The sequence below is a fragment of the Pongo pygmaeus genome, chromosome 13, assembly GCF_028885625.2.
Source record: "Pongo pygmaeus isolate AG05252 chromosome 13, NHGRI_mPonPyg2-v2.0_pri, whole genome shotgun sequence".
Taxonomy (NCBI): Eukaryota; Metazoa; Chordata; class Mammalia; order Primates; family Hominidae; genus Pongo; species Pongo pygmaeus.
The window spans coordinates 112,340,655-112,367,457 of record NC_072386.2 but is presented as its reverse complement, the minus strand read 5'-3'; the positions used below and the strand labels follow the sequence as shown (position 1 = coordinate 112,367,457).

The window sequence follows — 26,803 nt, the reverse complement described above, 5'->3', positions numbered from 1 at the left end:
TCAGGTTAGAGGCCCTCGGCTTCTGAGGAAGATTTTAGACACAATGAACAACAGTAAAAATTCAAAGTCCACGAAGGTCCCAAAGAGCTCAAATACAAAACAAGGAAGCTAAACCTCAGGAGTAAGAGATGGGATAGCGGCCCTCTTTGGGCACTATGTGCTAGGCACAGCACTGGGTACTTTGTGGCCCAGTCTCATTTGTTCCTCACCACTCCACAGACAGGCATTACCATTGCCCCATCTTTCAGATGAGGAAGCTGAGGGTGCAAGGGCTCCCCAGCTCGCCAGGACTTCATGCAAGTCAGCTGCAAAGCTGGACCACCCCCCGTGAGGTCCATCCCAGCCAGAGTATTCCTCCCACCTGCTCCCTCCATGAGGCCCTGACTGCTCCATCACACCTGGACCACAGGCCCCAACTGCTCCACATCCTCCAGTGTCTCTCCTTCATGATGAAGAAAGAAGGGGGCGAGATGAGGAGTCTCACCTGTCACAGGTGCCTCACCACCAGGCTTTCAGTTTGAGCCTCAGAACCCTGTGGGGTCGGGTCTATCTCTTCCTCCACCTTCCAGATGAGAAGACTGGAAATCATGGCTTCTGACACAACACGAAAGGAGAGGAACACTAGGGGAAGGTGAAAGCAGAGAAAAGCGGGCAGTCAGAGGGAGGATGCGGGGAAGAAAAGGCAGGTGCAGGGAACCAAGGGAGATGGGGGCAACCGTCCTTCCAAGCCCAGGACTCAGGCAAGCTGGCCGAGGCCCTTCCACTGTCCACAGGAGTGGGGCTTCTCCTGGGGCAAGGGTGGGCAGGGCCTGCCTACTTACTGGAATAGGAGTGGGATGGGGAGAGGAAGGGAAGAGAGACTTGACTGTCTGCATCTCAGCACCTGGTCTACGGTACCCTCAGAGAAGCGTGGGCCATTCTGGCACCTGGAGTGGCTGGGCCCACAGTAGGTGCTGTGTGGCTATCTTCTTTTTTTGAGATGGAGTTTCACACTTGTTGCCCAGGCTGGAGTGCAACGGCACAATCTTGGCTCACTGCAACCTCTGCCTCCTGGGTTCAAGTGATTGTCCTGCCTCAGCCTCCCGAGTAGCTAGGATTACAGGCATGGGCCACCACACCTGGCTAATTTTGTATTTTTTTAGTAGAGACAGGGTTTCACCATGTTGGTCAGGCTGGTTTCAAACTCCTGACCTCAGGTGATCCACCCACCTTGGCCTCCCAAAGTGCTGGGATTATAGGCGTGAGCCACTGTGCCCTGCCCAGTGTGGCTATCTTTGGTCAGAAAAGCCAAGGCCAGGAGGCGTCTTCAGGTCCAACTCCACAGGGGCTGAGTCATTCAAGGATTTAGCACCCTCACTCTGTTTCTATGATGCTTGGAACTCAAATAAGTTTCAGAATGTGTAGCCTGATGGTAAAGAAGATGAGCTCTGAAGCCAGGCTATGTTCAAACCTGGACTCTGCCACTTGTAACCTGTGTGGTCTTGGACAGGTTAAGTCACCTCCCTAGGCCTCTCTTCAGTTTCCTCCTCAAAAATGGACATAATATTTACCTCATAGGATTGCCGAGAGGATACAGAACAAAGCCTGATTGAGAGTGAGCGCCTAACAAAAGCCTGCTTTCAGCTGGGGTGAAGGAAGCTGCCCCAGGATAGCTGGAGGCACAAACAGGAAACTAGCCTCTTGGGTAGTGACTGTGGCCAAGTCATTTCTTTCTCTCAGCCTGTTTCTTTCTATAAAAGGACCCTCAGTGATTTCCAGGCAGGACCACCCCTCTGCCACCTTCCAGATGCCTGCTCCGTCCCATAAGGAGACAAGGACAGAAGGTGAGAAACACTGAGAAAGGGTGGGCTGTGGCCCAAATCCTTTGAGGCCTGAAAACAGCCTGCCTCGGCTACCCAGGCCCAGACTAAGCAAGTCTGCTGGGTGGGTAGGAGGGGCAGAGCAGGAGGGAAGCGAGAGCCTAAAGCCACACAGGCTGTCAGGAGGCAGCATAAGGCTTTGCCTCTCCCGGAGGGGCCCTGCCTCCAGACCTCTCTGGGTTTGTCTTCCATGCTCACGTGTGGTCATGGCATGTGATCCGGCTGAGCTCACCTTACCTATGGGGAGTTCTGCATCAGCCATAGGGCCACCCTACATGCCTACTGCAGAAACAGCCTCCCCAAATGAGCTATAGGCTTTGCCACAAGCATCCCCAAGGCTTGACAAGATTCAAGGCTTGCCTCATCCTATCTTCCTGGAGCCGAATGCATCCGGTGCGCATGTGGGGAGAGGAGGGGGTGTCCAGCATCAGAGGAAACAGGTGGGTGGGAGGCAGAAGGAATGCCTTGGAGCCCTGGCAGAATATCTGGCCACTATCCTTGAGAGGTAGTAGGAGACCTGGGTGCCTTAACCTCCACCCTTACTATCTCACCCCCAGGATTAGTCAGTAAGAAGAGGCCCGATTTGGGGGTTTTGCAGGCCCAGGCTGCAATTCTGGTCATGTCATTTAGCAACTGTGGAACCCTGGACAAGTCCTTTTACTTTCCTGAGTCTCAGTTTCCTCATATATAAAATGAGGTAATGCACTATCCCCTGCAGATAACAGATGTAAAAACACTGGTTAACCAGGAAAAGCATTTAACAAAGCAACTGGGAACCCCAAACTCAAATATGAGTACCATTCATTCAACAGACACTGAAACCCACCAGGGGTCCAGCAGACATTAGGTTATCTCCAGCTCTGTGTGCCAACCCTGCACCCTCAAGCTGATGCATTCTGAACCCTCCCCAGAGCCAGCAAAAAGTCTTGGGGCAGGGTTGTTGGGGGTGAGGGTTAGAGCTCCTGGCCACCAAAATATTGTGTAAAAAATCTCAAACTTCTCCAGAAGCCAAACACATAAAGGAGCCTTCCAGAGAAATACCCTTGGTGTAAAGGAAGTCTAGCTCTGCTCTGGGAAAGACACGTGAGGTAAGCCAGACTCCAGGATACTCTTATTTAGGGGCCATGGACCCAGAGAGACTGGGGTAAGGAAAGGGGCTGACGGGGGGAACACAGGGTCAACAGACTCAGCGTTCAGTCCAAAAACGTGACAGGGCACAGTGAGCAAGCCTTCCAGAGAGTGGGTGGAGAGGGCTCAGAGAGCTGGGAAAGATCACTGTGGGGGGCCTATCGGCGCTCCTGAATCAGAATCTCCAGGCTGAGATCCACTGGGTCAGCTGCTGCTGGTAAACCTACGCTGTGGACAGAGAATATTCAGGCCCCTCCCTGGCCCTCCCCTCCTCAACATCCTGGGCCGGCTGGGTCCTCACGCACTTCTCTGCTCACTGCTGTCCCCGCCACCTTCTCACCTCCTTTTCCTACTCAACACACCTGTCTGTTCCGACCCCACTGGGTCTCCCTGAGGACACCAAGGCCTTCATGTTGCCAAAGTCAACCAGTTTCTGTGCCTTACTACCCCCTGAACCCAGGCCACCCTGCTCCAGCTTTCCTCTGTTCTCACAGGCTGCTAGCACCTCACCTCCTTTCCTCCGGGTGCTGGAGCTCCTCAGGGCTGTTTCGGAGACACTTCCTTAGCACAACACTTTCCTTTGGTGATTGTATCCACTCCCATAGCTCTAAATACCTCCAGCATGTTCACGACTCCTAAGTGTATCCCCAGCCCTCCCCTCCTCTGAGCTCTGGACCCATGTGTCTCCATGCTTGCCTGACAGCGCCTCCGAGACACCTCTCAGAGCTTCACGTCTGAAATGTCCAGCGTGGAGCCTCAGTAGCAAAGCCAGGAGCCCTTCCTTTCCCTGGCCTTTGGAATCCAATCCAACACAAATCCTGCTGCTACCCCCTTTGAAATCCCTCATACCTGTTTACTCCTCTCCATCTTCCCCAGGCAACCTGCTGTCCAGGCAGCCTCCCCAACCACTGGGCTTCCCCTTACCCCTACCGGGGGAGTCAGAGGGACCCTTCAGAAATGCAAATCGGATTACTGAACTCCTCACCTTAAAAGCCTTCAATTACTCCCCACTGCACTGAATAAATCTGAACTGCTCCCCAGGTGAAAGACGTTGGCAGTCATGACCTACCTACTCTCTGACCTCATCCAGCAACACCCAACGTCCCCCACCACACACACCAAAGTCTCTGTTTCCTGCTCAAGGACTTTGTACTTGCTGCTCCCTAGGCTAGGAGTTCTTGTTCCAGCACACTCTAACAGCAAACTGGCAGGCTTCTGGCATCTTCTGCAACTCAATCCTTTCCTGACTGCTCCTTCTACAATAGGTCCTGCCCTGCCTCCATTACTCCCTAGTGGAACACTTGGCTTGTTTCCTTCATAGCATCTTGCTCATGCAGCTAGCAAATATTTAAGTGCAAACTGTGTGCCAAGCACTATTTAGGCACTGGGAAGACAGGTGCTGAACAAAGCAGACAGAAATTCCCTGACTCACATTTCAGTAGGGGAACTTCACTCGATCGGGAATCACTTTGTTTCTCTGCTTATTTCTTATCTGCCTCTCCCGTCACAAGGTAAGCTGTGTGTGGCCAAGCTCTACGTGTTGTATTTCTGTGTCTTAAGAGAGGGTCTGACACGGTATAAGAGCTCAGTAAGTCCTGATGAAATCAAGATGCAAAAACAAAGACCAGGGCAGCCAAAGAACCAAACCCCAAACCCTGAGAGACACAAGAAATCAAGAGCCAGGTCTTGAATGCCTCCCATGGCGTCTCTCCCTAGCCCTGGGGGCCTAAGGTGGGAAGGAAAGCTTCTGTGACAGCCCAGCCTTCTGGGGTCAGACAGGGGCACATGTGGCAGTTTCGTTTAACTGCTGGGGAACAGGTGGGTGACTGCAGGCCTGAGAAGTTAGGGAGGCTTCTTGAAGAGGCTAGATCTGAACGAGGCCAACCCACACCTCCCTCCCAGATCTAGGGAGGAGGAAAACAAATTTGTGTTTTAGGGCTCTGATGTCTGATGTTCTTTGCTCTAGCAGGAAAGAAGAAAAAAAAAAAACCTTTGCTTTTTATTAGTGTCTGGATCATACAAGTTTTAGCAGTAAAGCTTCCCTCCTGCAATACTAACTGCAAGAGAGAGAGACAGACGTGGATTATTAAATCTGTCTCAGAGAGGCAGGGCTGGGAGAGCGTGAGGGCACCGGCAGTTTCTCCCTCACCTGTGCTGGGAGCCTCTGGCTAAAGGCCCTCATTAGCCCTGCAGCCTAGGGTCAAGGCCCGTTCCTCACAGCTCACCCACCAAATGCTGGTTCCCTGAGCCTAGGTCAGCAGCCAGGCCGCTGGACGCCCACCTTCCAGGTGCCCCACAACCTTGCCTGCTTGGCCTTCTCTGAGCTGCGCCCTAAAGCTTCCCCCCAGCCCACCTCCCCACCTCCAGGCTGGAAGCTCCAGGAGGGCAGGGCTTGCTTCCCTGGAGGAGGAACCAGTTTAGCAACCCCAGCTCTTCCTCCTTCACTCTTCCTCCCATGTCCGAGGGAGTCCCCCATTCAGTCCCCCAAGCCTTGCACTTTCACAGCACACCAACAAGCCCTGCCCACTGAGGACTCAATCCTGGGACCAGGCCTCATTGGAGAAATAGCTCCTCACCCTCCAGACCGACCAAAGCCTGTCTGACCCCATACCTGGCTGGAGACCCACCCACCGGGGAGGAAGTTTCCTTGTGGTGTCTGTCCTCCCTCCCACAGAACTTCAAACAGACCTTTGTGGTGGGAGCGCAGGCCTCTCTGCTGACCTGGTTCTGGGCACTTGCAACCCCTGAGGCTCTGGAGCCAGATCTGGCTTCCGAAGATGGCCAGGTCTCCAGTGGGCAGCCCCTCCGGCCCGGCCCAGGATCTTGCCGAAGTTGTCACTGAGAAGTCCAAGGCCACAGAGGCCCATTCCCAAGGGTGGTGCTCACCCAGGTACCTCTTCTGGACAGATTAGGGGGCCTCTTGGCCGGGCCGGCATCTAAGAGGTGAGCCTAGGAGGGCTTCCCCTTCCCGAAAGGCACGTGCTGAATCTGTGTCTTCAAAGCTGAAATTTCAAAAATGACTTAAATAAACACAGTGATGACAACATCTAAAGGTTTCCGTGTCCTTCAGGAAACAAGTGGAAAATTACAGTCTTCCATACAGGTAACCACATGGCACAACCTCCAGGTCCAAGAAGACGAGAAACACTCCTAAAAGCAAACTATCGCTTCCAGCCATGGCAAGTCTCCCTCCAGGGGCCTCTGGGCAGGGTGCAGGCCAGAGCACAGCGGTCTGGGTCAGGAAAGAGGGAGGAGCCGTCCCTACAGGCTCCTCCCCTAATATACTGACTCCGCCCAAGGTCATATCCTGCCCCAAGCCCCGCCTCTGGGCCTTTGTATTTGCCATTCCGTGGGCAAGGCTGGTTCCTCCTCATTCAGGTCTCAGACCCAAAGTCCCGTCCCAGGAAGAGGCCTTTCCTGATCTCTCTAGCTAAAGGGGCAACTCCCACCTCCCAAGTTATCACCCTGCTTCATTTTCGCCACAGAACTACCCTGAAGTCATCTTGTTTGTTTCTGTCTTTTACCGACCATGAAAATGTCCGGTCCACGAGAACAGGGACCTGCACGCCCCGGTAAGCCCAGCACACCTCGAACCAGAGCCTGGCACAGAGTAGACACTCGACAGATATACTGAATGAATGAATGCATTTTTCAAGCTGGTCTGAGCCAGGTCAGCCAGAGCAGTGGAAGGCAGGAGCGGGGGAACCAAAAGATTTGGGGGCGCGCCAAGGTAACCTCCCCCGAGCGCTGCTCCCAGAGCATTCCGGACTAACGTCGGGCTGCGCCACGCCCCAAACCCTCTCCAGCCCGGAAGCGGCCAGCCCCAGCTCCAGCCCTCCGGGCCCTCCCACCCACCCCACAGCAGCAGGCCCAGCCCTTCCCAGGCCCGGCAGCGGGTGACATTCCGCGGCCAGCTGCCTCCAGCTGCAGCCACTTCCCGCTAGCGACCCGCCGCTGCGCTTCGGCACGCCGGGCGGGCGGGACGCGCAGGCCCTGGAGCGGGGGTTCGGGGATCTCTGCCTTGCAACCCCTTCCCCACCTTCGTGCGAGTCTGGGTCCCCACCGGCCCCGCCAGCCCCTCACTCGCCCGCGGCCCGGCTCTCGCGGCGCATTCCAGTTCGGCTCGCGGGCCCCACCCTGGGTTCGTCGGGCTTAGACCAGCGCAGCCCAGAGACCCAACCAAGGCAAACGTTCTCCCTTCCCCACATTTCCATTCAAACATTTTAACAAGTGAACACAACTGAGGTCCAGACAAGGCCAGGGGTTTGCCTACCATGATCCCCTAACCCGACTCCCCACCCCGACTTGGGTCTAGACAGCCTAAGCTGAGAAGGGCACTGGGTTCCCAGGCAGCAGTCCCGGGTTTTCTCTTCTGGAAAGCACCCGGCTAGTCCGGCAGGACAGAAGGGAAAGGTCAGGTGCAGGGAAGGAGACAAGCTGGTGAGCTGTGTGAACTGCCCAGGTTCCTGACTGCGTCCAGAAGCCTCGGGGCAGACAAACCCCTGCCCCACCTGCTGGCCTGGAGATTCATCCCTGGGTCATTTAAACACGGAAACAAAAACCTCTAGGGGAAAGGCATACCCAGCCAACCAGGTATCTTTGCCTGGGGCCACCCTTTTTCCCATCCCACTAGAGAAGCCACCACAATGGTATCCACTTACTGAGTCTCTACCACATGCAGGGTATCATACCGTCACACCTCCTTCCCTTACAGCCACCAGCTAGAGGTGCTAATCCAGCTGAGGCCAGGAACCGGAGGCTGCACAGCCTCCTGATGTAAATATGAACAGAAGCCAGTGGGAGAACAAGAGCCACGCCCTGGAGTCCCACCTAGGTCCTGACCAGCTCCTCCCATCCTCCACCCTAAAGCATCACAGACCCCAGGTCAGTCCTTGGCAGTTGCAGCCTGCTCCACTGTTTCAGCAAACAACTACTGAGCTCCTACTAAGCTGCAGGCTGTGTCAGGCACCTACTGTGTACAGGCAGGCAGGATACTGTCTGGGGTTATTGCAGGACTAGTGAAGAGGTTTTACTGTGTCCCCAGCAGCAGCCCCCAACCTGGAAAGTCCCTGACTCATTCCATCCCCTGCTGGGCCCTAGGCTCCAGGCTCAGCTCTGCCGTGCACACAGGCCACGCGATCCAACACCACCCCGTCTGCCCACATTTGCATCAGTCCACACCTCCAAAGCCCAAAGAGCTACCCAGCTCCCCCTACTGCCTAAAAGGCTCACTTAGTGTCCTGTCCCCTTCCTTCTGAGAAGTTTTCCCTCAGAGCTGTCATCTGTTTATCTAATGTCTTAATAAAATTTCCTAGCAGGGGAAAGGCGAAGATAGAGTCTCAGAGAGGTCCTGGGGCCAGAGAAGCTCCTTTTGTCTCCAGAGCAGCCAAACCAACAAGGAAGGCGAAAGGGTGCAGGCTCCAAGCCAGGTCTGCCCCCACTGATTTCATGATCATGGCAACAAACAGGCAAGGCAGATACTGTGACCACTTTATAGATGAAATCAAGTCTGGAATAGCTAAGTCATTTGCTCAAGTTGACCCAACTGTATCTGAAAGTGTGCCTCACCCCTAGACAACTGTTTTTGCACCTTTTACTAGTCCCCTCGTGTCCCTCCTCAATCTGAATACTCCTTCCTCCTGGAAGCCTTCCTAGATTTCCCTCAGGCAAGAAGCATCCCCTTGTTGAGTCATCCACACTGTTATAATATCTTGTTATAAGAAAACAGGGCCCCATAACAGGGCCTTTTCCTCTGCATGACCGCTCTCATAGGAAGGAGTCACGAGCTAACAAGAAATGAGCCTGCATCTGAGGGTCAGAATATGTCCATCTCCAGTGGGTCTCCCACCCTCACCAGCTGTCTGCTGTTGCTTCCTCTGTGCCCTCCTTCCTAGCCCCTGCTCAGAGGTCTGCATAACCGCTTGCAGGCTCCTTTCAGCAACATCTTTAGTAACACATAAAAGTACACAGTGACCATTCTTGGCCACGTGTAGCTGGGGGAATTTCAGAGGCTGCCCTGATCCAGTCACTCCTGGTTTCAGCATCTCCTGTGGCCACAGAACAAGCCCGGAGCCTTGGGCCTCGCCCATCAGTAGGTCCTACCTGTCCCTGCACACTTCTCACCTTTATACCTGGAGCTTATCACAGGAACAGTCACAAAGCCCGCCTCCTTTTTTACTCTTCCCAGTGCATGCCCCGCCTTTCTCACAGTCACACACTTGCTTCCACGAGGCTCCCCTCCTGCCCCCATTTCTAATTTTCATTCACCTTTCGAGGCCCAGCTCAACTGCCCCTACCTGAGGGAAGCCTTCCCAGTGGCCCCGGGCACAGGAAAGTGCACAATCTCTCCGTCTCTCTGCCTGAATTCCTGGTCTGACTCCCTTCTCCTGGCTACTGCTGCCTGCCCTGCCAGGCCTTCCTTGGGGTCTATTCATCTCTGATTCTCAGGGCCTAAGGGATTCCATACATGAGTGATGGAGAAACAAACACTGCAGGCCGTCTTCTCCCCAGAGCTCAGGATGCTCCTATCTTATCTTCTTTCAGATCTGAAGATGTCCTCAGCAACTGGGCTAGGCTCTCTGGGGGAGTCTGAAACCTTCCCACCTCAAAAAGCTTCCCATTTCTTTGAGTGACAAGAGAGTCTGGGACACGACTGTCAAGGAATACCTCCAGGCAACGCCTGTACATCCCGTGGGGAGAGATGCATGCATCCTGGGAGAGGAGACATCTCTTCTTTCTGGAGACTGAGCAGACGACAGAGGCTCTTTCTAAAGGAGGGTGCTGCTAAAACCCACCAACTGCCTCAGGATCCGTCTGTAGGACAGAAACAGGTACAGGGTCAGAGACGGATGCCCTGTAGCAAAGTCAGCCCAGGGCCTGGCTGTTCATGAATAAGGGCTTCTGAAGAGACCACAGTTGTACCACAAGGTACAAGAGACCATGAGGGCTTCTGAAGAGACCAGTTGTACTTAGCTGAAGGTGAGAAAACAAACTTGGTATTAGATTGAGGGCCAACTCAGGAAGTAGTTTCAGTGCACCAGCTGTTAATTTATGTGAGTACATCTATACTTGTGTGGCTTTATCATCACCAACAAACAGCAAATGTGTCCTGGCACCTGCTATGTGCCAGGCCCAGCGCTAGGTATTTTACAGATATTATCTCCTTTAATTCTTCAAAGAGCCATAAGCTGTGGGTATCCATGCTACATTTTACTAAAAATGAAGCAGAAGCACAGAAAGGTTGGAAAAGTTGCCCAAGCTCACATCGCTAGTTACTGGTGGGAGCTGGGATTCTAGGACCCTCAACAATCTGGCCCCAGCCTGTCCCTCGGATCTGAGCTGCCAGTGTTCAACACTTCAGAGCCTCTGCTCGCTGTTCCTGCCCCTCAAGCTCCCCACTCACCTAGTTTTGAGCTGTGTGGGTGGTTAATGTACGTCGTCAGCCCACAGCCTCCCCACTCCCTTCCTCCTCACCACCTATTCAGTTCCCCCAGCTCAGACCCCCTTCTCCCTCCAGACCAGCCAGCCAGACTCCCACCCATCTGGCTACCTCTGCCCCACTACCAGCCTGGTCGCATCACCTCCGCCTGCCAGGCCCCCAACCAGTGTCTTATGGTGATGACTTTGGCTGGCAGAGAATCCTGGAACCTTTTCTCCACAGTGATGTTGACACATGTTCACTCCAAAAATGTAATGTTTCCATCAAAACATTTAGTGGGAGTAAATTCCCACCCATGTGACATCTCTAAAAAATATAGAGTAAATTTACTCGAACAAGCAGTGAGACATGGTCAGCATTTTTCTTTCTTGGTTGTCACAGTGCCAAGTACTAGGCAACACCCAGCACAGTGTGCCAGGGGCTGAATGCTACCAAGAGGCAACGGAAAGAGGATGGTTACAGTTTATAAGCCTGTGACTGCTGGTTCTATTGTACAAGACGCCAGGATCAACCTGGGCAGTCCCCTCAGCCCTGGCCCCCAGAGAGTCCAGTGCCACTAGCTGGGCTCCCACCAGAGCCACTTCTGTGTCTGTGGCTAGGTCACTTGCTGCTTAGTCCCCAAGTCCTGCCCCCACCCCACCAGAGTAGGGCCCAGCCATCACCACACCATGTCTACACGAGGTCCGAGGCCTAAGTTCACATGCATGCTTCCTGAAAGGTCAGGGAACTCAAGCCTCCCTAAACACTCCCCAACCCTGAGATCAGCAATAATATCGTGGGGTAGTGCAGGGAGATCCTGCTCTACACCCAGACCCCAAAAGAAGAGATCTAATGCCAGGTACTGTAACCCGGGCGCCTGGAGGTCAGTGGTTGTGGTAGGTCCCAACCAGCCCCAGCCCCAGCCCCACTGGGCAATCTGAGATTACCGTGAGGCCAGAGCAGTCCATTCTTGGGGCAAGCCCAGCCCTCTGCAGCAAGAAGCTGGAGGAGACAAGGAAAGGCCCATTGGCCACCACTCTGTTCCCACTTCCCCATGTAACCAGACAGCAATTCTATAACAAGACAGCATTTATAACCACTATGCCTCACCTCCTTAGATACTCCCTACTTCAAGGAGGGCAGAGGGGCAGCCTCTGCTTTGGTTTCCTCCCATTGTTTCTCTAGACTCCATTCCGTACAGCCATCTGGCACAGTGCTGCCATGTGTGATATTAACCTCCTTGCCATGACATGTGCCAGAGGGCGAGAGATCACTGTTCCCATTTTACAGATGTGAAAACAGGTGCACCAGGTTAAACAACCAGTCCAAGGCCACCCAGCTGGGAAGGAAGTGACACCAGGAACCAAACAGGGGAAGAACAAGACACCCGGTCTGTCCTCAGGAAACTGGCAGTTTAGTAGAGAGGGGAAGGTACACAAATATTAGGACCAAACAAAAAAATATATATAACAGGCTGTAGGCCCAGAAGACGTGGTGAAAAGTGTCCAGGGCAGGGCCTGGACCAACAGGGGACCTAGAGAGACTGCAGGAGCATTTCCAGTTTGGGAACAGGGAATCAGGAAAGGTATCTGGAGAGAAGGATGTCCAAGCATATCCTTCTTCAGAGATCTGTGTCCCCACCAACTTCTGTGCCTGGCACATGGTGCACACTTCTCACTGCCAGGAGGGTTAACCCTGGGCAGGCTGCTGGCATGTACACTGCAACCCATCTACAACAGGACAGCCCAGCCCTGTGAGGTATGTCAAATTATGCCTCCTTTACAGGTGGGATCAGAGGAGCAAGGCAGTCAGGTTCTTTGCTCCCAGTCACACAGCTAGAAAGTGCCAGCTGTGCCTGACTCTAAGGTCTGCTTCTCCCACAAGCACTTCATTTCTCTAAGCCTTAGTTTCCTCAACTGCAGAAACTCTGCTGCAGATGCACCTCCCCTACAGATAGGTGTTGGACATTAAATGTCTAACACCTGAAGCCTAGGTCCCTGGAGGTGCTGACCACACAGTTACAGAGCCTAGACCTACAATGGCCCAGGGACCCTGCTCCTGCAGCCTGTTGGACGAAAAAGGAGAGGGTGATAGGTTCCATTCACTGACTCCTCTCTTCCTGAGCCAAGCTTCCCAAGGAATGGCTACCAATATGGAGCTATAATTGGTGAGCCTGGCAGTGCAGGGCCCAGCAACAGACCCGGTGGGTGATGCTGTTGCAGGAAAACAGCTGAGCACAGCAAATATAGCCATTGACCCAATTCAGTTCCGTTCTGTCTTCGAGAAAATAATTGAGTTTAAATGAATAGGCTTCCCATGTCCCCTCTGGCCTCAGGAAGGGTGGAAAGGGAGAGGAGGGAGATAGGAACAGTTCTTCAGGCTTACTGTTGCTTATTTTTGAGTCATTAGGCCTGTGAAAAGTTTCTTTCTTTCGTTGGCGGCCAGTGGGGGTTGGACATGGCTGGGAGGCAGCGAGGTGGAGTGAGAACCACACAGCGTGGAGATGAGGATGGAGGTTCAAGTCCTGACCTTACCAACAGCTTTGTGGAGTGGCCCAGCCGGTCCCCTCTGGGCCCCAGGCTCCTTATCTGTAGAATGGGAACACTACAACCCCACACACACCCACACACCTCCCAAGGTTGCTGGGAGGAGCCTTCCAGGGAGAAATGGAGTCTGAGGTGAACTGAAGAAACCAATTATTTGCCCTATAGGAATATAGGCCCACTGAAGCCACATCTGTTTTAAAATAGAAGCCAGAAATCTAGATTTTCAGGTGAATGTTTAAGGTAAATGTTCTAGTGTTGGTAACTGATTTTAAACAAACAAACAAAATAAAAACTTTCCACCTCATCAGGCCAAATGAGACCTGTTTGTAGGCTACATCTGGCCACCAGCCATCCATATACTATCTCTGATTTAATGACAACGTATGTAAAGCAATTAATGGCGTGCTAGAGTCCTCCCACCTGTTTACTTATAATTTCTTTGATGGAGAGGCCAGGCCTACCCCGCTTGATAGCAGAGGTAAGGAGCACCCTCCTCCTCAAGGCCGGACTCCTTCAAGACTTCAGAGGAGAACACGAAGGGGCTGCTGCCCCCCATCCCTTACTGCAGGAAGGCAGGTGGGTATGCTGGGGCTGGTTTTGTCATAAAGTTAAGGGGACCTGGGCTCACCTCCTGCCCAGCCCCAAATTCTCTCCTAGGGTCTCAGCTTCCTCTTCGGCAAAATGGGGGTTTCTGAGAGGACCAAATGAGAAAGAGAAGGCTTAGAGATAAAGGGTGAGAACACACGTCAAGTGTCCCCAGAGAAGTAGTGCCAGTCGGTGGAAAGAGCCTGTGAGCTGGCATTTCCCCCTTGGCTCTTGGCTGTGTGAGCCCAGGGAGGTTACCTAACCTCTCTGTAGTTCAGTTTCATCCTCTGTACACAGGAGATAAGAATCTTTGGGACACAGAGGTGTTGTGAAGATTAAATGAGCTGATTACTGTCAAGTACCTGGGAGGAAGCCTGGCACAGAGCAAAGGACTAAAAAATGACAGGCATTATTACTATTGTTGTTGTCATCTTTAGTGAAAAGCATGCCAGAGAATTATGATTGGGTGATTACAATAATGTAACTCAACCAGGCAAACTTGTCGTTAACAGATGAGGCCACCTATAATTAGCACAATTATTACATATGCAAATGATGCTGCTTAAATACTGGAGAAGGGTGTTCTTTGAAGTGTGTTTAAATAACCCTTTCTCCTGGCTGTCCCCCCCTCCCCAAATCTCATTTACACTATTAATAACATTAGCAAACATTTTCTTCATAAAGCAAGATAGAATTCCATACTAGTGCATGTTGAAATCAAGAAGCCCCTGCCCAGCCCACCCGCAGTCATTCTAGAGCTCCTGGGCCAGCTGCAGGCCTCCCCATCCTCACTGGCTCCTCTTAAGTTGGGCACTAATGCCCCTCTCTGATACAAGGAGCTCTGGAGGGTTGGGTATGTATTCTTGGCATGGAGCAGGCCCTGTATCTGAGAACAGGATCTCAGTAGCATTAATATGACCTGTGAGTTCCCTATTGGCAGGCATATCACAATGCCTACCTTACATCTGAGAAAACCCAGTCTTTGAGTTAAGGAACGGGCCCAAATTCACGCAACTAGCAAAAGCTGCAGTGAAACGGGACTCAAACTTGGATCAGACTCCTCCCTCTGGGGGTCTGCTGTTCTCACTATGGCCTGAAACTGGAGTTCCCACAGACCTCTCTAACTGATAAGCCCACAGGGTGTTACTCCAAAACTGATCACAGGATGCCTCTTAGAACCAGGGGCATCAACAGACTGACCTGGGTTTTGAGTTGAAGAAACTGAGATTCAGAGAAGTACCATAAGTTGCCCAAGGTCCCACGGGAAGAAAGGAGAACAAGGGCCTAGAACCCAGGGCCTCGTGCCCTGGGATCGCTGCTTTTGCATTCAGATCTTTCAAAACAATTCCATAATACTCTCCCCTGTAATAGCTGGGTTGATACTTTAACTATCCCCCGTATGCCCTGAGCCCAAAAAAGACCCAGGCAGACAACAGGTGCTTATGAAATGTTTGCTGAACTGGACTGTTTTCTTACAAAAAAAGACAACATTGAGCAGCTGGAACAATGAAGGCATGCAAAGGATGATGGGTGGTGGCTCAGGGACAAGGGAGAAGGCAGACAGCCCTGTGTGGGAGAAGGAGATGGAGGTGGGAGAGCCTGGCTACCCTCAGCTTGGGAAGGCTTCCTTCAAAGCATTTCCCTGCTGGATGCCTGCCCGAGAGAGGCAAGCAGCTGATTCTCGGCTTTGAGGGAAAAGGAAATACACAAGTGTTAACAGATACATTAGCTCCTCACCTGCCCCTGCAGTGGGGGCCCCCAACATTCCTTTTCTCACCATTTCTTTGGGCCAAGAAATTGAGGCTCAGAGAGATGAGGTCATAGAGTGGTGGAGAGGAGGGCCCAGTCTCTTTCTTGCTCCACCAAACAGGCTCTCCTGTTGGGCCCTCCCATCACACCTCCTCACTCCCCTGATCCCTGGCTTTTTGAATCCTAAGGGAGCCTTGGCAATTATGGTGAAGACAGTTGCCCTCACCCTTGCCACACCCCCACTGCCACGCTAAGGCATGCTGGCGCCTCTATGTGTAGGCACTCTGCTAAGCCTCCCTCTTAAAACATATGTTAATCCTCACAAGTATCTTAGGAAATGGTTACACTTTTTGTCCCCATTTGACAGACAGAGAAACTAAAACTCACTACAGAGCAAATCACCTGCTAGAGGCCACAACGCTGGGAAGCAGCTTCACCGCAGGCAGTGCAGCTCAGGAGCCTGAACTGTTACATCAGTGTCTCTGCTCCGAGGTGGGGCCTGAGGGATCTCCAGATGGGGAATAGAGGTGAGGGAGTAACGAGTGTCCAGGCCAAGAGCAGGACACAAGGTATCACCCCTTAGAGTGCTTTATCCTGCTGGCACTCATTCAACTGTCCCCCTGCCTCCAGGCAAAGCTACACATAAGCCTGCAGTAAGTCCAGCACAATATTTTTGAGAGACCACCCCACATCCCTACTCCTCTCCACCTCCCGTCCCCAGCCCACCAGCATTCCAGGGTGGGGAACTGAGCTCCTGGCAGTTGGCTGAGCTCAGCTGGCCTTGGCACCAGTTCCTGAAGTACAGTATGAGGGAGTAGGGTGGGGAAAGAGACCCTTCCCCTTGAAGATAAAGGGGAATACAGGGCTGAGCCCTCAGTCGCCAGCTTCTTCCTCCCTGTCCCAGACACCTTCTGTAGAAAAAACCCAACTCAGTTTCTCCTCTTTCCTTTTATACTCTCACAAAGCAGAATGCTTCCAACACCAGATGTGGTGGGGGCGGGAGGGGTTGCCCCCACACACCAAGCAGGCGATTAGTTGGGCAGCAGACACCAGCCCAGATGTCTTCTAATTTTGTTCCATTTTGACATTATCTACCTGGAGATAGCATCAGATCCACTGGTTGAGGGCTCAGTCCCCAAGACTATCCCCCCATCCTTCAGATGCCAATTGTAAGCCCCGCGTTGGTTTACCAGTGCTTCCCACCGACTGGCTATCAACTGGGTTTCCCATAACCTTCTCTTTGGGTTTGATTAATTTGCTGCAACAGCTCACAGAACTCAGGGAAATATTTACTTGTTTGCCAGTTTATTATAAAGGGATACCGATGAAAAGATGCACAGGGAGAGGTATGTGGGCAGGGGCGTGGAGCTTCCATGCCCTCCCTAGGCACTCTCCAGGAACCTCCAAGCATTTAGCTATCTGAAAGCTCCCCAAGCTTTGTCCTTTTGCGTTTTTATAAAAGCTTCATTTCATAGGCATGATTGATTAAAGCACTAGCCATTGGCGACTAACTTAACCTTTAGCCTCTCTCCCTGCCCCAGGGGCTACGGGGTGGGCTGAAAGTTCTAACCCTCTAATCCTGCCTTGGTCTTTTCTGTGACCCCTTTCTGAAGCCACCTAGGGGCTGCCAGCCATCAGTCAACTCATTAGCAAATAAGTAGACATCACTTCAAAGAATCTAAGGATTTCAGGAGTTGTGTGCCAAGAAACCAAACACTGTATATATTTCCCAATGTCACACCCTTCCATACCTACCCTTACACATAGCCAAGGACTTGCTTCTAAAATCGCTGATCGATCTAGGTCCCATCTCTTCTTAAAATCCTTCCCAGCTACTTTCAGGATCCAGTCCACACCCTGCTGCCTTCCTACTACCTTCCCCTCTATTCCTTGCACTCTCCAGGCCCAACACATAGCCGCCCCATGCCCAGTGATACCCAACTACCTGGCGTGCCCACAAGCCCTTTCCCTCCCTCAAGGGAACCTTCACCTTCACCCTGTGGCCCAACCACCAACTCAGTGGAGCCTTCCTTGAGCCCTGGTGGAGTCTTCACTCCCTTCTCTGTTCACGCACAGACCCTCTAAGGTGAGGTCTGTTGACCCATCTGCATTGTCAGCCAGCAGAAGCCCTTGAGGGCAGAGATTGGTGTGACTGTCCCCTGCCCCCTGCCCACAGCAGAGCGTACACAGAGGAAGCACACAGGAAACAATGGCTGGAATTTGCTGCACTGGGTACCCCAGGGTCAAAGAGGCCAAATCTAAGGGTGACCCTGGGCAGTGGAGTGTCTTGGAGATAGCTCTGACCATAAGCCCCCGAGCCAGGTCAGACCAGGGCCTGCCAACTGGCTCTCCCAACCTGGCTCGTTAGGGGAATATGGACACTGCCAGGCCCAATCTTTCCATGGATGCCTGACAATGGCTGTGTCGAGAATCACAGGAGATGAAGTCATCGCTCCCAGAAATAGGCTGATTAAGAAGACGTGACGACAACGCAAACAGCAAGGCTGGACACACACACACATACACATGCGCGCACACACACTCACTCACCATGTGTTTCTCCACCCTGGGAAGCCGGGCCAGGCCTGAGCTCCTCTGGGAAACAGAAATCATGCCAGGAACCAGAGCCAGCACAAGAAGCCTGGAGGCGGCTGGTCTTTGGGAGTGGCTGGTGCCTGGGGTGCTCTCCTCAGAGACTGTCTTGCAAGGGTTCCCCGTCCTGACCCTCACTGAAGTCCCCGACCTGCCCCTGGCCCTCTCAGACCCTCATGGTTCACCCCCTCCTTGGCCTCACCCCTCAACCCCCAGGGTAAAATCCTACCCACCTTTTTGGGCCCCCTCCCATTCCTGTCCATCCTAGATTCTGGGGAGGTGGGAGCGTCTACTGGCTGAGACAGGGCTCAGAGGCCACAGACACTGGGCTAAAATCCTGGTTCTGTCCCACTGCAGCTGTATGACGTTGGGCTAGTCAATCCACCTCTTCTTTGAGCCTAGTTTCCCCGTCTGTAAAATGTAGACAGCAATGTGTCCACATTATGGGGTACAATTAAATGTTTGTTTGTTCATTCACCAACAGGCCCGATTCTAGGTGCCAGAGACACATCAGGGTACAAGACATAAATGTTCTACTTGCATGTGGCATACAGTCTAGAGTGTGGGAAAAGTACACGAAGTATGTAATGACATCAGGTGAGCTCAAGAGCTGGAGACAAATGCAAAGCCAGGTCCAGGCTAGAGGATGGGAGGGGGCTGTGTTTGACCGGGTGGTTGGATTCACACTTGAATGAAGCCGGGCAGCAAGCCACACAGGTATCTGAACAAAGAATGTTCCAGGAAGAGAGGAAGAGGGAACAAGGACAAAGATGTATGCTGGAGCACTCGTGGGGCAGGGAACGGGAAGGGGTGGGGGAAGTGCAACTGGAAAGGTAGTCAGGTGCTGCCCATTCAGGGTCCACAGGAAGGAACCTGAGTCATAACAAGTGAGTCCTGGGCAGAGAACGGACTGAAAGGGGAGCAAGGGTGGATATGGTAAGACAAGTCTAGGGCTCGGTGCAGGGTCCAGTGGGGAGCCGTGACAGCAGAACACACAGCACACAGTGAGGGTGTGTCACCTCAAGTGTCAGCATGAGAGAATCCTCAGTAAACAATCCCCCATGTTGTCCCTGTCACTATCCTCGTTACCATCAACATCCTCATCATCCCCAACATGGGCCCAGGCTCTGCTGCTCCCAAGGCAGAAAGATTGTCAGGCAGACCCTCAGAGAAGCCCTGGGAGGTGTGCAGGGCTCTCTGCCCCATTTGAGTGATTATGAAGTGCCTTGATCAAGGTCCCCCAGCAGCAATGGGCAGGGCCAAGGTGCCTTAAGCCAGTGCTCCACCTCAAGTGGGCTCACCAGCCTAAGCAGACAAATCTTCACCATGCGCCCTCCTCTCCGCCCTACCCCCTGGGCCCAATCCTCAACCAGCTCTCTGTCTTCATCCACACAGGGCCTCTATGGGGAAAACACTGTACTCTAAATGAAACAACAGCTCCAAGTGTCTGCATTGCACAGATGTCAGTTCTTTCCCATCCAGTTCCTTGCTTGCTGAGCAGGAGGTGCTGCAAGCCCCATCAGGTGAAACCAGGGTGGGGAGAGTTCCTCCCAATCTTAGCTTACAACCCACTTCCTCCAGGGCTCCCCTGAGCCCAGACCACACTCCTCCCTGGACCTGGCTCCTGGCTGTCCCCTGTTCTGAGCAGCAGGGAGAACCTGAAGTAGAGACAGTCTCATCAGGGGTGGCAGGCACCTCTCCCACCCGACTGGGAGCTCCTCCAGGGAGGCAAGGACTGCAGCTGATTCCTGTCTCTGTCCCCAGGGCCAGGCACAGGTGAGCAAAAACAGAAATAACTCAATCCCGAGGATCCCTTGGGGGAGCCCTGTGTGCTCTCGAAGCCCTCAGCCAGCCAGCCTGCTTGTTGCCTCCCTCTCTGCTGGCTGAGGCAGCCCGTGGCCTGAGTCTATGTGGCACTGCTGGGAAAAGACCATGCCCTCTTCCTTCCACAGCCACAGACTCAGTCCATGGAGGGCCACCCAGCACCATAGCTATGGGACTAAAGGCTGTGGGTGCTAAGAGAGAGGGCTCTGGGCCATGGCAGCTAGGCTCCCTCAATCCTTCTGCAGGCCAAGGAAGCAGGAGTATGCTGGGTGGCCTTTTCCAGGCACAGGGACGTGGTTAAGATCATTTCATTGGCCACAGAAAAAAGTCTGCAGAAAAAGTCCCCGACCAACAGTCCACCGTGGCTTTTGGTGGAGTAAGAGATTCTATGGTGGGAGTGGCATAGAAGTTTTGTTACTTTTTGCTTTATAGTGCCTGGAATTTGGTACGCCATACTTGCAATTTTTTTAACTTATCTTGTTTTGAGACATAGTCTCATTATATTGCCCAGGCTAGACTCAAACTCCTGGGCTCAAAGGATACTTCTGCCTCAGCCTCCCAGGTAGGCCTGCAGTCATAACTTCCCTTTTTCTGTTTCTTGCCCCTGTCTGCCACTCCCCCCATGATCCACACTTAAGTTTCTTCTTCCAACCCACTGGCTGGCTGTGTGGCTGTCTACTCTACCAGTCAGGGGGAACCCTGGGTTCCAGTCACCTCTCTGGCCCAAGGCCCTGCATACAGCAGGGGCTCAATGAAAGTTTCCTGGGCAAATCTCTGGGACAATCTGAAGGACCACTTCTGCAGGTGATCATTTAGAAGAAACACAAATGTGGATCATGGGGGGAGTGGCAGACGGGGAGAAACTGAGAAAAAGGGAGAAGTCATAACTGCAGGCCCCGAACAGGAAGACACCCAGACAGGCTTTGGCCAGAGCTGTTCAAACCCTCTGAAGAATGCAGGACTCCTGCAGGGGAGGAACAGGAAGAGGAGAAGGGAAGAGCTCCTTTCCAAGGGTTTTTAGGTGTTCCTGCGAAAGCCCCCCTGGCCCAGCCCAGAACCTGAAGGAGCTGCTGGCCGGCAGGAGAGCAAATGCAAATGACAGGGGAGGTCGCATGCATGCACGGACACCGGAGAGATCGACAGCCCCCATTCCACAGCTTTCCTGGAGATCAGGACCGTGTGTCCTGGAGGTTTCTCTTAAATACTCATGACCCTTCTTCCCTGAGCTCTTGCCTGGCCAAAGCCTCATTTACGTGACGATGTTGGGTAAACGCTGCTGACTGGAGGGATGGACACAGCTGGAGGCTCTCAGGGCAGCCTGGGTCAGGCCTGCAGCATATCTGCACGTCCAGGGCATGCAAGGATTCCATGACTGGGCGGGGCCCCATCAGTTCCGCCCCTCACTTCCCAGTTCCCAGCTGCCCTGAAAATGCTCAGGCAGATTCCCACCACTACCCCTCTGTCCAGGTGCCCCCTCCCCAGGAAGACCTTGCCTATTGCCCTCTGCCCATCTGGGTTTTATCCAGCCTTTAAGATAAAGGTCTTTAACTAAAGAGTATGAGCTGTATTTGGTCAACATTCATGTTTTGTTTAGCCCACACAGTGCTGACATTTTTAAGTTTTGAATCAAATGCCAACATTTAAAGATGTGAAATTTTAAAATGTCACAAAAAAACCTCTAGATTTTTGGCTTCTCTTATAAATCCAAAGGCCTGCCACCAAATGCCCAGTGCCATGGTGCAGGGGCTGCTGCCCCCCTTAGCAGAACATGTACTCTCCAGATGGCCACAGATGCCACTACAGTGGTGGACTGTCACAGCAGGCAGGACATGGCAGGACCCACAACACATCAAACCTTCTCCCAGGATCCCACTCAGTGCCTGGCACACAGCAGGGACTTGCTTATTGTTTGTGGAATAAGGAATAAATACACAGCCCTTCACGGTGCCCAGGATTTCCTGAGTGCTATGCTGCTTCCCTGAGAGACTCCCACAGCAGGGACAGAACAATGCTCTTCCCTCCTGGGGTCCTGGTCCCACAGCTGGGCACACCTGCAGCAAGACACTGGAGTGAGCCTTCAGGCTGCATCCAGATCTCCCTATTGTTATTTGATCTTTACATCAGAAGCTGTGCCACCTAGAGCCCAGCCAAAGTAAGAGCAGTGATCCTGGCACCTTCCTGCCTTCTAAAAAAGGTGGCCGGATTCCTCCCCAGCCCATGGACAGTGATCCCCAGGACTTTTGTTAAACTGAAAAGGAGAAATTTGGCAGCAATAACTCACAAAGCCAAGGTTTCCTCAACGCTCGCCTGCAGGAGGTCTGCCCCTCTTTGAAGCTGGTAACCAACTCTTCCCTTTTTCTTTCGAGTAAATGAAACCCCACAGGGTTTTCCAGGTCAGAGTTGCATTGGCAGGAAGGGTTCTCTTTGTTCTCCTGCCTCTGACTTACCCCAGACACAGACAATTGCCCCAGCAACCAGGTCCTTGGTAGTGGAAGAGGAGGTCCCTGCTCCTGCTGGGTGGAGCCCTGAGGGTGAGCCAGGTGCCTACTGTAGCCCCCAGGAGCCCTGCTTCCTGGGATACGGATTCTCTATTGGCCTGGCTTCCCTGCCAGCCAGGGTGCTCTATCTCTTGCTCGTGGGGGTTGGAAAGAAACAGCTGTCAGCCTCCAGGGTGTGCTCCCTGCCCAGGGAGCAGGGAGTGGGCAGTGGCTGGGGCTGGTTCTGCCCCTCCCTGGCTGACAGATGTGACCTGAGGCTACAGCCCTCCTCTTCCTAAGCTTCAGTTTCCTCGTTTGGAAAATAGGGAAATAAATACCTGATCTGAGACAATCAGACTCCTAAGGGGACTGGGAGGAGCTCTGTGAATCATAAAGTGCCATGCCGAAGTTAATTATTCCAGGGCCTGGCACAGTACCCGGCACGCAGTAGGTGCTCAATGTATCGTTCATGGTACAAACATTTACTGGGCACCTGTGCTGGGCCAGGCTGTATGCTAGGTGCCAGAGGCCCAGAGAGGAGGCCTGGGCCCGGTCCACAGGAGATCTGCCACTCAATGAGGCACACAGACAACTGCCACACCCTGAGAACTGCAAGGAAGTAAGGACCGAAATGCTATGGGACCCAGACACGAGGTGAGGGGCTCAGGTCTTACAAGAGCCCCACCTTTTGGCTGCTGGGCAACAGAGGCCAGAGTTGGAGCTGCCCAGCTGTAGGCTGCCTGGCATTCTACCCATTTTCCAATAGGGCCTAGTTGAAGAGAGTTGCCAGGCTTGGTGAACAATCCGGTTCACTGAAGGTGTCTGTGCACCCGGACACATGCCTAGGACCTAACAATGAAACTGTGTGGGCCATACACTCCCTTAGTGGCCCCCACACCTGCTTGGGGAGTAGACTACAGGGCCCCTGCCCGGGGAGTAGACTACAGGGCCCCTGCTCTGAGAGGAGCTGCCACCCCATCCCAAACAGGTGGTGGCCACCAGAGGACTTGAGAGTCATGTTGCTGGTGGTTCACATTTTGGCTCTGCCTCTTACTAGCCCATGAGACCTTGGTCAAGCCACCAAACCTCTCTGCATCTGGTTTTCCCATCTCTAAAACAAGCACACCTCTCAGGTTACTGTAAGCACTAAGAGATGAAGCACCTGGCACAAAGGGATGCTTATCCTTGGGCCCTCCCTCCCCCAGTCCAATCTGGCATACACACGGGTCTGGGCCAAGCCTCTAACCAGCTCACCTTCTCTATCTCTGCCTCTCCTTAATGCTGGCTCCTGCCCTTCCCAATGATTTCTCACTCTCCCAATGCTCCAGGCCCTTTCCCACCTCTCACTGCAGTCTCAATGACTGTCCCAGGAAGAGAGTAAGGTTTTCATCCTCTGAGCACTAGGCTCATGGGGTTCCCTCTGCCTAAATGCCCTTCCCTGCCTTGGTTATGTGATGAACCCACCCTCTTTCAAGCCTCAACTCCTGTCACTTCTTCTGTGAAGTCCTCCCGGATTCCTTGAGAGATGGCCTGACTCCCTCCCCAACCCCCAGCAGAGAGGCACAGAAGCAGCAGGCCAGGGTCTCCAACTTCTTACGTGTCCTTGGGTACATCCCCTCCTCATTCCTGGCCTCAGCTGCCCATCTGTAAAGGGATCACTATGACTTCTCATCCTAAGGCCCTGGGAATGGGCTTGGTCATGTGCTCTACTTTGCAGGGAGTAAGGGGACCATAGCCAGGTTTGCCTGGAGGTTCTGGGGAGCTAGGAAGGAGCTAGATTCTTGCTTTGTTCCATCAGTGAGGGCAGGACATGTACATGTCAAGAGATCCCATCCAGTGCCCTCATGAAGCACCCCCTTGCTACCAGGTGGAGTGGACCCAAAAGTGAAGCACAGAAATCAGGCACAAAAAATGAGGAGCAAAGTGAAGGCCTTGAAGTCTGCCTGGGACTGGGGGAGGGGGAGCAGAGCCAGCTTTAAGCAGAAGGAGCTAGGATCTGAAAGACAGGTATGATCAAAGTAGGAATCACAGGGGAAAGAGAAGGCAGCATTCCAGAGAGAGGACACAACACGAGCCGGGGAACTCCATGACACAATCCCGGTTAACTCATCTCCTGCGCTTGCTCTTTGCCAGGTGCTGCTAAGCATTTAGCTGCAAATCCCATTGATCCCTCTTGGCAATGCTATGAACTGATACTACCCCCCACTTTGCAGAGTTAGCTAAGTTCTCTAAAGTCACAGCTGACAAGTGGCAGAGCTGGAATTTCTGCCCAGCATTTGCCTGCAGTGTCCTGTGGGTCAAGAGAGGAGACCAGGGCCTGGTGGCTCAGGGGAGTGGGTGATGCAGTGTAAGGACTCCAGTCTGGAGACTCCCAAGGGACTTGTTAAGACCTCGAAGTCTGGTTTTGTTGTCCCTGCAGATAGATCTTGAATGGCACCAAGCCCATCCCAGCGTATGTTGATAACATCCCTTGGGGGTGACCTCAACCACACATGGGGGTGGGCAAGCAGAGCCCGAGGACCCCCGCCCATGCCTCCTTTGCACCATCTGCCTGAACGCTGCCTGAGCTGCTGCGAGCAGCCAGCGCAGCCAGCGAGTGCATGAGTGAGCCTTGGAGGGCACGAGGGAGCTGGGAGAAGGCAGCCAGTCAGGAGCCGCGGCTGCCGGCAGCCACACAGACAGGCTGGCGCAGAGCTGTTGCCAGGGCAGGCAGGAGAGTCTGCCTTCACAGGCAGAGGGACTGAGGATGGGTCGCTCTCTCCTGGGCCATCAGCATGTCCATCCAGGGCCTCCCCACCAAGAGCCTGGCCATTCTGAAACCTCGACACACAAGGACAGCAGCCCCGCAGGGAGACCACCAGCAAGGAAAGCCATCGAGACACAAGGCACGGTCACACCTGACATGCCGGAAACAAGACTGTCATAACGCGGCCCAAACAGGGACCTTGGCTGGGGGCTAGAGGCTTCTGGGCCAGGAGTTTCAACAACCCAGGCTCAGCTTGCAGGACACCCATCACTGTGTGGTACCTGCCCTCCCCCGGACCAGGAACAGCAGGAAGTTCCGGACTGGAGGGGGAGGGGAAGAGAGAAAGAAGAGGGAGGTGGTGCTCAAAGGAGAATGCTCCCAGGAAGGCAGGACCCTGACCAGACTCTCACCCGGGCCTCCTCTCAGTGCCCGGCACGTGGCTGCCACACGGCAGGGTGAGGCACAGCAGCCAGAACTATGGGTAGGGAAGAGTAAACACGCCAGGAGGGGCAGGTCAGGATGCCCAGGGCACTGCTAAGTGGTATGCTGTCCATATGCACACATACTAAGGTCAATTACACACCGTGTGATAAACACGTGTGTGACCCGAGTGAATCTGCCCAGGGGCGGATTCTCAGGATCCATGTGCCAGGGGTAGCTACAGCAAGTGCATTAAATAGTTTTCTGTAAAACTGCACCAAAAAGGATGCAGTGTTTCCTCTCATGTGTAGAAATGTGCTTCTGCTAGTACAATGAGTGGCTTTTAGCTAGCTGGATAAAAAGGGCTTGTGGGCACTGCCATCCTGTCTGTACCTGCCCTAAGATTCAGGCTACGCGGCAGGCTAACTCTTAGGAAGCCACTCAGAGTCCAGAATTCTGCTTGACCCGAAGTCCCACCACTTAGAAGATCCTGGCCCCTGAGCCGATGTGGAAGTTGGTAATTCCTACCACGAGGACTGCGTAGCATCACCTAGGGTTGAATCTATGGTGAAAAGTGCTTCTCTGAGGAGTTCTCTGAGGGCAAGATTCCCCCGGGGCTGCCCCAGGCTCACAAGAGACCCCGGCTCATCTTTATGAGTGCTTGCTATGACACATGCGTGGACAAGGCCCAGCTCTGTATGAGACTTGCCTTCGCTGAAACAGTCTTCCTGGTAGATGCTAGGAGCAAAGGAGACAGAGTTCCCACTCCCTACTCATCATTAGAGGCTACAGAAATTCACCCAATAACCTGACAACAGCAAAGTGGACATTTCGACTTAGCGGGAAGAGACTGCAGGGTTGACCATGGGAAACGTGTGGCACTGAATTGCCACGCCTACCTTGGCCCAATGGCTCCCATCTTGGTCTTTGGCCAACCTGGGAAACTTGTTTCCCCATCACATTCCTGGGCCTCAGGCATGTGGCTCCTGGCCTCCAAGGAGGCAGGAGCAAGAGCAGAAAGCAGAACGCTGGGTACCAACCCCAGGATGCCCACTGGTGTCTCCTGGCAGCACACTGGGGTGCTGGGACGGGGATGGATCCCCTCTACACTCTCAGGGCCAGTCCCTCAGGGCCCTGCTGTTTATGTGAAGAACTAAGCAGAATTATTTTGGAAATGGAATCTGAGCAGGACAAAGAGCTGGGCTCTGCAACCAGCCCACATAAACACTTAGCCTCTCGCCAGGAAGTGCTGCAGTTTATATTTCGCAAGGGACAGGGCACAGCCAATCAGTCCTGCGTTTAGGATGAAACTCAGTTTCCGGCCAATAGCAGTAGCAAAGCATCCCAGGCCAAGTTCCTGCCTCACCTGGGGTTCAGCTGAGCACCAGGCTCTGCCTTACAAATGGCCCTATGGGCACAGTGTGGCCTGGCTTCCCGAGCTTGCAACAGGCAGTGTTACA

At 53.3% G+C, this 26,803-nt stretch overlaps 1 protein-coding gene across 12 annotated transcripts in view; it reads right to left on the bottom strand.

Annotated features, from left to right (window-relative positions):
- DAB2IP (DAB2 interacting protein) overlaps positions 1 to 26,803 on the bottom strand; it is a 218,881-nt gene that overhangs the window by 42,029 nt on the left and 150,049 nt on the right. Inside the window, exons 1-2 of one of the 12 annotated variants that reach the window (XM_054501298.2) lie at positions 5,676 to 5,795; positions 485 to 621 (exon numbers count right to left, since the gene is read on the bottom strand). The exons of 10 other annotated variants lie outside the window; for them this stretch is intronic. Coding sequence is in view for 1 of the 2 variants with exons in the window: in XM_054501296.2 (XP_054357271.1) it covers positions 5,676 to 5,854 (179 nt within the window). In the remaining variant the exon portion in view is untranslated. Of the gene's footprint in view, positions 1 to 484; positions 622 to 5,675; positions 5,956 to 26,803 lie in introns of those variants that run through there. One more of the 12 variants, XM_054501296.2, reaches the window with a different exon arrangement.